General features: G+C 33.9%; 1 protein-coding gene across 1 annotated transcript in view; it reads right to left on the bottom strand.

Moving 5' to 3' along the window:
• Nucleotides 1-5,510, bottom strand: part of LOC109835216 (extra-large guanine nucleotide-binding protein 1-like) — a 22,693-nt gene extending 17,183 nt beyond the window's left edge. Inside the window, 1 exon segment of the mRNA XM_020403201.1 lies at nucleotides 5,112-5,510. Coding sequence (XP_020258790.1) covers nucleotides 5,112-5,510 — 399 coding nt within the window.

Raw genomic sequence — 13,034 nt, 5'->3', positions numbered from 1 at the left:
ATATATATATATATAGTTATATATATAGTTATATATATATTTAGTTATATATGTATATATGGTCATGAAAAATGATTTTTGATCAAGAAACTTAAAAATTATTCAAAACAATGAGTTAGTATATTCTTTTCAAAACTTTTAATATAAATATATATATATATATAGTTATATATATAGTTATATATATATTTAGTTATATATGTATATATGGTCATGAAAAATGATTTTTGATCAAGAAACTTAAAAATTATTCAAAACAATGAGTTAGTATATTCTTTTCAAAACTTTTAATATAAATTTCTAAGTTTGACTTGGTTTTGTATTACTATGATAAAAAGATTTTATGGAAGATTGACCTTAGAGTTATTTATAAGGGTATTTTTTTGAGTAGTAACTAGCTTCAATTAGATTATCTAAACATATCAAGTAAAATTAGTTATTAACTAACTTAATTTAAATTGGCAAGTTGACCAAATTTTGTGGGTATATTCACTATAAACCCTCACGAGACTATAACTCATCTTTTAGGGGTAACATAGGGGTTTAAAGGCTTGTTGTATGTGTTAAATACAACTGTGATTCCTGTGAAAGTTAGTTAGGAATTTTAAGTTCTTTCTTTGATAGAGGACTAGCAAAAGTTTAGGTGTGGGATATTTGATAATGACATTTTTATTATAATTTTATACCATTATTATCTATTTTTCATAAATAAATATATTACTAATAATTGTTTTTATCTTTAATTGCAGGTCAATGAAGAATAAAGCAAATCTTATCTCTCAACAAAGCCCATGAATTAATGAAGTATACAAGCAAGAGACCAAGATCTAAAGCCAAAAGCCAATGCCCAATCCCAATAGAAGAGAATAAATGTGCATGACAATTCCAGCACAGATTGTGCTTCTTTGTACGAATATTTGCTCATGATATGTTCTGATTTCAGAGATATCATAAATATAAAAGTTGTATATCTTATTCTCAGCTTTTCATAGGATGTTTATTCAGCTAAATTTGAGTTAATACCATAGAGATATGGCCAAAACACTAGACGATACCAAGCTGTCCAGATTTGCATGATTTGTTTCCTTTTTCACCAAACTTCTTCATTTGTTCCTGTAATTATCTTAAGGCTTATGTTTTGATCCAACGGCTCTCATTCATTATGTATGCTATAAATAGGGGTACGTAGTGAGAGATTAGGGTGAAAAAAGTTTTATAACTCCTTTTTGAAGAGAGGATGGTTACTCTTGATTGAGAATATCTTCCACTTTGTAACTTTTGTTACAATTAATAAAATATTTTCCTCTTTATATTTTCTTCTCTTTGTTTGATGATGATGATAGAGATGAAGATCAATTTGAAGTCTTGTCTATTATTTTCTCTTTTTATTTTCTTGTTATTATTTCTTTTCTTTTTAGTAGTTTAGATTTATATTCATGTATTATAGAGTAGATTTATTTTCTTGTTTTTATTTTATTTTGCCCTTTGTAGCTTAGATTTATTTTCTTACATAGTTTAGATTTCTTTTTCTTTTCTTTTACAATTAGTTAGATTTATTTTCATAATTTCTTTTCTTTGTAATTAGTTTTCCTTTCTTTTCTTTTATTGTTTTTCTTCCTTAAAGATGTGGAACTAATTCTTGTAGAAATTCTAGAATTGTATGAAGCTAGTCTAATTTCTTTTATATTTGTGAATTATTCTCTTACACTTTAATTGATCATGGGGAGGATAATCAATTAGATAACTAATTGGTAGAAGAAGAATTTGATTATCTATGTTTATCTTGAGTGGTTGGATAAATCATGCTTATAAATTCTAGAATTACTATCTAGTTATTATTATTTTCATAAATATTAATTTTACTTAGATGATAATTTGATAGGTTATACTTTCCTTGAGTGGTTTGATAGTCTTTGCTTAATAAATCTAAAGTAAAATATGATATAAAGAGAATAGTTCATAATTTATAATTGAAATTAGCCAATGGATTCAACTCTAGATTCCTCATATTTCTTATTGAAACTTCCATCTTCACTTTCTTGAGTTTTCTTTCTCTCTCCTCAAATTTCATTGTTCATAATCATAACACTCATCATATCTTCTCCAATCATATTCAACCATCACTCCTAATTATCACACACACGACATAAGAACTAATTTTAATTATCTATTACAACATCTTCCTCGTGAGATCGATAACTTTTATACTATAACTTGACTAGTTGTGCACTTGTAACTTTTGGACATCATTTAGACCCCATCAGTAGTCCTCTTTGCTTCTTCCTGATCCGTGATCGACGATAACTTGACCTTCTTGTTCACTAAGAGATACTTGAAGATAGCAAGAACTTCATCTTTCTTGAAGGAGTATTCCTTCGGGAATTTTGGCTCTAAAGTCCTCTGTTGCCTTTGAGGCTGCTATTGTTGATACTGCCACGATGATTACTATGACGCTTGCTGTTGTGGTTGTTGTTGGATTGTCTAATTCGCATCTACTGTAGTCATCGGGGCCTTTCACCTACCGGGAGGAGCAAAATTCTGCTTTGGAGTATTCCCCGTCGATTGGCCTCTCTCGACCTTGTTCCTTTTGAGGAAGCATTCAGTTTGTTCTCCGTGCACCTTTAATTCTTTCTAAGTCTTGGATGACACCACTCCAATGGCTTCCAGAATATCCAAAGAAAGATTGTCGTGGCAAGTCTGCAAGATGAACTCCTTGTTGGCCTTCTTATTTTGATGATGATTTACAAATAATTTATATCTAATATTATTTGTCTAGAGTTTGTGTTTTATATTTATTCTAGGCAAACAATATGTTGGAGGTTAGATGGATTGCGCCACAACGATCATATCCAATGGAGGTTGGTGGAATTGTGGAGTGAAGCCTACGCAATTCAAAATTAAAGATTAAGTTCAAGCTTCATCCGCAAGTATACTAAGTCGAGCTTATTAAAGATCAAGATCTAGCTTGGGTAACTTAGTTTAGGTTTTATATTATGTGTGTTAAGTACCTTAAGCTTAATATCATATACACACATGTATTTAGTTTCAATGTATATATATAGTTATAGTTATATATATACATGCATGGTTTTGGGTTTTCATGTTTACAAATATGAAATTATATTTTTCATATTTATTATTGTGATTTGGTTTAACTACTTAGATATGAAACAAATATATTTTCATATACATACTCATATGTTTCATTTTCTATTATATTTGTAAAAATATTGTATTCTTAGTTTTTGGACTTAACAATAATCATATACATATTTTATTAAGTCTACATAATTATTGTGCAAAGTTTTAAAACATGGTTTAGCCAAAATGTCAAAATTCACATGTTTACATTTTCATGTTTTGGCCTATTTTGTAAAATGATGATATTTCTCATTTAAGAAGTCATTTTTGGAAACCAGTCATTGTAGCATGTTTATTATCATGTCTACAATCATTCCTTAAAGTTTTATATTTTTTAGAATTTATTTGATATTTTTAAATAGTGTTTTAAAATCAAAAAACTGTTCAAAACTATAAAATTTCATATATCAGTTCTCGGTCGACCGCCACGGTTTACCGCGCCTGAGTCTTTTCCATAGTGGGTAGCAGAAACTTTCACGGTCGACCGTCATGGTCGACCGTCGAACTCTCTGGAGTTTCTCCTGTTGTTTTTGTTGCTCGCGGTTGACCGCCGTTTATCCCAACGACTCTTTTGGTATAGAATCAGATTTCTAATTCTTAGGCTGTTTGACTCTTCCTATATAAACCCCTAAACCCCCTTCTATCTCAGTAACCAATAGGATATTTTGAACAAGTTTAAAAGAGTTTTAACAGGGGTTTAAGTTTGGTTTAAAGCTGTTTGGTTGGTTCACAAGTGGAGGAGATCATCTACATTGTTTGAGCTTCCTTTTTATTCCATCTCTCCATCTTGTTTTTCAGAGAAGAACTCCTAAACTATATTTCTAGCTATTTATTATTTTATTCATAATTTCTATATGCTAAATTTTATTTGAGTTTAGTTGTTTTGATTTTCTCATTGTTTACACACACCCACTTGAGCTTACTGTATTTACATTCATAGTATAAATTGGGTTGTGGGGTGTTGTAATAATTGAGTGTGAGATTTCATTGTGTTCTCATCTATTGTAGAGAATAAATTTATATTTGTTACAATTGTGAGATTGTAAAGTTTTCGGTTAGCTAGAAAACCGAGTGTGAGGAGTGGACGTTGATCGGTGAACGTTGAAAACCGACATTGTGAGTGTGAGTGTATACGTTGATCGCTGATCATTAAAAACCGACATAGTTTGGTTGTAAACGTTATTTGGGTGAGCGTAGAAAACCTGGTTATGATAGTGGATTTCTCCCCGGGAGTGGGGAGCGGAGACGTAGGACAGAAGGTCCGAACTCCGTGATCATTTGAGTGTGTTTGAGTTTGTCATTGGCGCATTTGCTTTTGTATTTATTTTATATCACCAATTGTGCATTGTTCATTTTATTTCATCCACTATCTTGTTTATGTTTATTTCACCCTTGTGTTAGTTTATATATCCGTGCATATATTTTTATCATATAGGATATATCACATTATTCATATTGCTTATCCTAGCTCATATATCTTGTTGTATTTCATACTTGCTAGGATAACTTGTTAATTAATTTTAATTGGTATATAACCGGATTAGATTAGCATAAGACCCTAATCACCCCTCCTCTAGGGTCTAACACTCCTCTGTGATCGGATCTCGGTAGTTCATCGCCTTGTTTCGGAAGTGCTTGACGAAGTTGTCGACTAACTTTCCCCCTTTTTTCTTTTCATCCAGCAGAGTTCCAATAGACACTTCGGTGTTGTCATCGAAGAAGTTGCTGAGGAAAATGCTTTCCATCTCATCCCAGCTGTTAACGTTCCCTGGCTTGAGGCAACAGTACCAATCGAATGTAGCCCCACGTACGGTGGCTACAAATAATTGGACCATCAAGGGTTTGTTTCCAACGATCATTCCCAAATGAGACTTGAAATAAATTAGATGCTGAGTGGGTGAACCTTTCCTGTCAAACGGCATGAAGTTAATTAGATTGAACTTTGCTGGGTATGGGATTGACTCCCACACTCTCGGATAATGGTATGGAATAACAGTCTTCTTCACCTCTTGAGCAGACATCAAGGCGTTGACCTTGCTTTCAAGGTCTTTCATCTTCTTATCCTCGCCTGTGTCTTTCTTAAGGGGACGTTGAGGAGGATTGATTGGACCATGGTTGATGGGACCATCCCTAGTGCTAGGGCCACGATTGACAGGATCACCCCCGACATTCTTAATGTCGGGAGGAGGGTCGGTGAAAATGTGCTCGTCCACCTTCGGGTCACTATCATATGTATTGGGTTGAACCAGTGTGGCATTACGATGATTGGATTCAGCTTGTTGACTAGACTCGGGTAGCTGATGTTGTTGAGCCTGCAGTTGTTGAGCGTGCAATTCCCTCATCTGTTGCATGATACACTCCATCTCCATCTTCATTTCAGCCTTAAGCTCTTCTCATTGTTTAGCTAGAGATTCTTAGAGCATTTGAGTTAACTAATGCTGAGTGATGGTGAATGCCTCCCGAGCTCGCCCAATGCTAGACACTTTGTCATCTAAAGTGACTGCGGAGTAATTATCCGATGCTTCATCATCCGAGGATATCCATTTTTGCATCCTCTGGCAATCCCTACATCTGATTGTTCCTAGCTGGAGCCAAATTATACGCTGGGATATTCCTGGATAAGAGTCAGGACTGGTGTTGGTTGAACGCTGTTTTAACTTTCCTTTATCAGCCATGTTGGTAGTGACTTCTGGGAGTTCGTCATCATGAACGATCGATCTCTTCTTGTGGAAGCGCTTTTATTTGAGCTTTGACCATTTGAAGGAAAGCCTTTGGAATATCGAGACCCTCTGTGGAGCGGTCTTGGGGTAGCTACATTCTGAAAGTAGTGTCCTGATAAGCCTCTCACATGGACAGTGAGAGGTGATTTCTCAGATACTTCTCTTTCGAGATTTATTTACACCCCTAGCCTGATAGTATAACTCATCGGCATGATGACCGGAGCTACCTATCGCTGTTTGGTGTGACTCCCCAGGTATAATGTCATCTTTTGATGGATGTGTCTTCTTCTGGGGATGTGAAGCCTTATTGGCATTCTCAGGAGTCACACATTTGGAACCACCCCCTTGTGAGTATGGAGTCTTAACAGGCTCCTGGTCTTCAACACAGACCCCCAAGAGGGCAGTCATAGGAATTTTTCCAAGAAGGGATGACTTTGGTTTTATGGGAGGACGTGCACGACCCCCAGTCTAAAGAGTCACTTGGGATTTATTCACCAAACCTAAATGTTCTTTCATTGAAACTTGGTCTCGATCTTCGTATAGAGGACCAAGGCAATCTGCCATCGTGATCTTAAATTTTGACAGGTCAACACTGCTGTGAGGCTTCACCGGAGGTATGACAAAAGAAGAACTAGGAGCGGGTGTCGACAAGGACAAGGAAGTAACCATGGGCCTATCTCTCTGGTCGAGACAGGTGGGTGTGTCTCGACCAGGGGTGAGACACCTTAGTGTGTCTCTGCCCGCGAGACACTTTGATGTGTCTCGACCCTCAGAGACAGTTTTGGTTATCTTCTCATTTGATTTTTGTGTCGTCTTGGACTTTGGCACCCAAACTTTGCTTGATTTTGGTTGTTTTTTAGCTACCTCTTCATTCTGTAATTTTTGTGCCTTTCGCACAAAAGCACGTGTGTGCGTGTTAAGTGCGCGGCGCTTCTGGATGCATTCCTTGAGAGTTAAACGAGTCCTTTTGACACGAACCTATTTGTTGGCTGACGGTTTGGAGGAAACATGAGTTTCTTGCCGTTAAGATGGCTGAATCACTCGACGCTTCCTTGAATCTAGATTCGCATAATAGTGAACCCCGTCAACATACTCCAAGGCCTTGGCGAGCTAACGAGGGAGACATTGGCGCTATCTCTGACAAGCCCTCTTCGTCAGAGTTAGCATGGTTTCATCAAATGACTCATTAACCGAGGAGGAGTTATTGTGAATAGAAACTCCGACTTGGTTGGATGCCGAAGTTGGCCTCATGTTTATGAGCCTATTTTCTAATCTTATTTTGATGATTACAAACAATTCCTAACAACGTGTGTTGAGTGTTTGCATTTGTTTTATTAAGTAATCTACACAAATATTCATGTTTGAGGATGGATGGACTAGAGCTTTCACGATCATATCCTTTGGAGGATGGAAGGAATAGTATACACTTCAAATCATATTTAAGATCAAGATTCATCCTCATCCAAGACAAGCTCATTGAAGATCAATCAAGCTTGGGTAAATTAGTTTAGGGTTTATACTATGTGTGTAGATACTTAAGCTCAATCATATACACACATACACATTTTGGTTTGATAGTTTTCAAATTTATATAAATATGAAACAAATATACTTATTTATATACATATATACATGTTTCATATTTATCATTTTTGGTTTTGGTAAATAATGTGTTTAGCCACATAAACATAAAAACTTAACAACACATATATAAATATATTTTTATATTTTGAATGGTTTACAAAATAAAAGATATGACACAAATGGGAAATGAAATTTGAGAAATTATTTTTCTAACATGTTTTATTATATGTTTACAAACATTTTCAAAACTTTTATCATTTTTGGAGTTGATTTACTATGCTGAATTGATTTTACAAAATCGGGTGTTTCAGCAGCTTTTAGAATCTGTAATATCTATTTTCAAACAAATATTTCTCTCAATTAGGAAGTTATATTTTAGAAATTATTTCTCTAACATGTTCATCTACATGTTTAGAAACTGAAAGTACCCTAATGCCACTAGGAAAGAACCCTAGATGGGGTGAATAAGGTTTATGCTAATCTAATCCGATTTATACCAATTTAAAACTTATTAATAAATATATCCTAGCAATGAGATACAACAAGAGATATATGTAATGAAATAAAACTAACATAAGGGTGAAACAATATAATCAATATTATGGATGAAATAAACAATGAGAGAATGACAATAAATATGAACACAAATATAAGTGTGCTAAGCCAAACTCAAACAAGCAATATGATCACGGAGTTCGGACCTTTCGTCATATGTCTCCGCTCCCCACTCCCGGGGAGAAATCTGCTATCACACCAGGTCTTAATTGATCACCTGAAAACATTTACACCACACAATATCATTTTTCAACACTCACCGATCAACGTTCACAATCTCATAATGTAACTACACTAACTATTACCTCAAGTGTTGGTCTCTAGCCCGTGTCTCCCTCAAGTGTTAAGAATTGCAACCTCACTCTAAGCATTACCACCTACCCTACTCCTCTTGGGATGACCCTTTCTCTCACCACACACTCGTCTTGGTGTACTAGTGCAATACAAAGTGAATCCTCACAATTAGGCTCAATACAATAATCGGTTTTCTAATTCACCGAAAACTTTACAACTTATACACTTGTAATTACACTTCACACCCTCTAAGTGTTGGCCTAGCCCGTGTCATCTTCCTCAAGTATTCGGAATTACCACCTTTCACTAGGTTTTACTACCGACCCCACTCCTCTTAGAACCGACCCCGTCTCTCACCAACCACTTATCTCAGTGTCCAAGTGTAATACAATGTGCAACTCACAATGAAGCTCACAAATATAAATTTGTTCTCTACAATAGATGAGAACACAGTGTAGGCTCACACTCAATGTCACACAAACCCCACAACCCAAATTATACAATGTATAAAAATACAATAAGCTCAATGGTTGTGTGTGTAAACAATGAGTGAATAAATGTAACCAAACTCAATATAAATACTAGCTTAATAAAATAATAATCAAACAATATAAATGTAAAGCTAGATTGAGTTTAGGAAAACTTCTCTATAGATAACACGAGAGAGGGAGAAGAGTTGAATGCTCAAACACCAATAGATGATCTCCACTTGCTCCTGTGAAAGTTTCTTCACAAACCGAAACTTGAAAAATGCTTAAAAACTTTTTTAAATAAACTTAAACTAAACTTTAAAACCTTTTTTAAACTCTCTTAAAATATATTCTTGGTGATGTTTGGTCTGAGGTATGAGGGGTATTTATAGAGACCCCAAAACACAAGAAAAACAAAGCAAAAAAGACAAAAAACCCAAATCTAGAACAGGCTGAAAAAACTAGCCGTTACAGCATCAGTCGACTGATGATCTGACCGTTAGAAACATTTTCCAGCTCATCAGTCGACTAACAGACCTTATCAGTCGACTGATGACCTTATTAGTCGATTGGTCAGTCGACCAAAACAAAACAGAAACCTTTTTGAATTGCATTTGACTTAACAAACTTTTGAAACTTTGTGAAATGTTTTTATAGACTTGATAAACTATGTATAAAGTGATATTGAAGTATATAAACTAATAAAACAATGTTTTCACAAAAATTCATTTTCATATAAACTTGAAAATCAAAACATGTATGTATATATATAACTATATATATACAAAACCAAAGCGTGTATGTGTGTATATGATTGAGCTTAAAGTATTAACACACATAATATAAAACCTAAACTATTTACCCAAGCTATGATCTTGATCTCCAATAAGCTCTTCTTGGTAAATTTGCGGATGAAGCTTGAACTTGGATCTTCAACATGAATTGTATTGCTTCACTCCATTATTCCGCCAACCTCCATTGGATTTGATCGTTGAAGCGCAATTCCATCCAACCTCCAACTTATTATTTACCTAGAATAGATACAAAACACAAACACTAGACAAACAACATTAGATGTAAATTATTTGTAAATCATCATCAAAATAAAAGGACCTAACAATCTCCCCCTTTTGATGATGACAAACAATTTACAAAAATATATATGCATGAAAGGAAAAGAAAATACAAATTATAATTATCATGCATATAAACAAAAAAAATATACTCATAATATTTCTCCCCCTTTGACAACATCAAAAAGGGGAAAATAAAAGAATTTAGAGAGCGAAAGCTCCCCCTATAAATAAGCATGGTGAGTATAAAACAAATATAGGGATTGCTCCCTCTATCAAAATACCATATGGAGTATATGCAATAAAAGATCATGGAAAATATGTGAGAAAACATAAATAAAAATTGTGCTAAACAAAACTCACATACAAAAATATAATGAGGACACATAAATATATTAATATGAAAAAGGTGTCTTATTGCTCAAACATAAAAATAATGTAAAAATGGATTTATGAAATCCAGGGAAAGAAAACATAAGAATCATGAAAAAAAGTTTTCAAATAAAAAAAAATCACTCAAATGAAATCATAAATCAAGATTTAAAACCAAAAATTATGTTTGATCAATAAAAGAAATTTTCTTTGTAAAATTTCATCAAATCACATATGGAATACATTATAAAGTACAAGTAGATGATCCATAAGCACAAACACATAAATATCATCATAGAAGTGTTTTATAATGAATTCAAAAATACATACCAAAACAAACTCTTCATAGTTAAAATTAAGATTTCAAAACATATAAGAATCATGAACTATGGATTTGAAAAACAAAAAAATCATCTTTAAGAACATGAAAACAAAAAAACAAAAAAACAAAAAAAAAATTGATCTTAAAGATCAAACAAATTTTGGTACCCAATTACTCTTGGTACCTAAGAGTCTAGGGACATGACCCTTATCGTTTAAGCTCAAAGCTCTAGGGTTATAAACCCTCTTGGGCGCATGTGATGCACTAATACGGTCATAACAATAATCTTACAAATGACCCTTTCGATTGCAATATGTACAATGAAAGAGATCCATTTATTTTTGTGAACCATTAACTCGTGCACGGGAAACATTTGAAAATAAATATGGTCTTTTAAAATTATTTTGTAAATGTGAAACATCACTAAACGAAGGTAGTTCTTTTGGAACAACTTGCGATTTTGAAATATTTTGTAAATCAAAGCAAAATTTTGCTATGTGTCGAAACCTACCACAAACATCACACTTAAAAACATATGGTCTACTAGAAACATTTGTCAAACTAGATTTTCTTTTCAAGTCAAAACAATATTTGGCCAAATGACCAAAATGACCACAATAATCATATTTAAACACATGAGCATGCTTATGATGAACTTTATGAGTGTGTGCATGTACATGTGTGTGTGAAGAAGAAGCTTTATGAGACGCACAAGAAGCATTTGTCTTAGAAAATTTGTGTGCATCATAGCAAAATTTAGCAATGTGGTCTTTACGACCGCAAATTGAGCATTTGCAAATTTTGCTATATAAGTGTGCATAGTATGTAGGTGATTTTGTAGCACTAGATTTAGCACACTTGTTCATAAGTTTCTTATGATTATTAATGTGTGTTTTCAAAGTTGAATCTAAAGATGAAATGTATTTATTCACAAGATTCAAATCTTCATTATTAGGCACATATGTATTTTTATTAGAAGTAGAACATAAATAGTCATTTATAAAAGAAACAATATCATTTTTTATGTTCTCTACTTCTAACATGGCATTATCTCTTTCATGAGTTTTTTTAAATTAATAAAATCATTTTGTAATTTCTTGTAGGCATGCACTAATTTATCATATGCACAAGCGAGTTCACTAATAGATAACTTATCATCAGAATCAGAATCGCTTACCACACTAGGGCTATCGCCTAGTGACAGTGTGCACGATGATGATGCTCCAATAGAACTTAAAGAGGAAGCCGCCAAAGCTCGTCGGATCGCCTCCAAGTTCTGTTGATGTGCTTCTATGAATTTCCATAATTTATAAGCACTATCAAAAGAATCAAGCTTGTTAGACATAGATGAATCAAATGCATTTAATAAAAATTCTAACACAAGCTTGTTCATAGTAAAGATCTTTTTATCATGTTTACTCCACTTGGATTTCTCCAATGTGGGCATAATATAAACACAATCAATGACTTTGCATAAATCGATATTTTTAGATTGAACAAATATTTTGAATGTAGAACACCATTGAGCATAAGGAAAAATATTGAATTTTGGAGCAATACTAGGATCATAGCCTAAACAAGATGCACCATGCATATCCATAATATATAAAAATATGCAAGCAAGATACAATAAATCTTAAAACTAGATTAGCACAAAAAGATAACTTGGATCTTTAAATCAAGGCGATTAGACATTAAATCAAAGAGCACTAAGCTCTGATACCAATTGAAAGTAGCCTAATGCCACTAGGAAAGAACCCTAGAGGGGATGAATAGGGTTTATGCTAATCTAATCTGATTTATGCCAATTTAAAACTTATTAATAAATATATCCTAGCAATGAGATACAAAAAGAGATATATGCAAGGATATAAAACTAACACAAGGGTGAAACAAAATATAAACAATATAGTGCATGAAATAAACAATGAGAGAATGACAATAAAGATGAACATAAATGTAAATGTGCTAAGTCATACTCAAACAAGCAATATGATCACGGAGTTTGGACCTTTTGTCCTACGTTTCCGTTCCCCACTCCCCGGAAGAAATCCATTATCACACCGGGTTTTCAATGATCACCCAAAAACGTTTACACCACACAATATCGGTTTTCAACACTCACTGATCAACGTTCACAATCTCACAATGTAACTACACTAACTACCACCTCAAGTGTTAGTGTCTAGCCCGTGTCTCCCTCAAGTATTAGGAATTACAACCTCACTCTAGGCATTACCACCTACCCCACTCCTGTTAGGATGACCACGTCTTTCACCACACACTCCTCTTGGTGTACTAGTGTAATACAAAGTGAATCCTCACATATAGGCTTAATACAACAATCGGTTTTTTAGTTCACCGATAACTTTTCAACTTACACACTTGTAATTACACTTTACACCCTCTAAGTGTTGGCCTAGCCCGTGTCACCTTCCTCAAGTATTCAGAATTACCACCTCTTACTAGGCTTTACTACCAACCTCACTCCTCTTGGAACAGA

The sequence above is a fragment of the Asparagus officinalis genome, chromosome 3 (assembly GCF_001876935.1).
Source record: "Asparagus officinalis chromosome 3, Aspof.V1, whole genome shotgun sequence".
Taxonomy (NCBI): domain Eukaryota; kingdom Viridiplantae; phylum Streptophyta; class Magnoliopsida; order Asparagales; family Asparagaceae; genus Asparagus; species Asparagus officinalis.
This window is presented reverse-complemented; position numbering and strand designations above follow the sequence as displayed.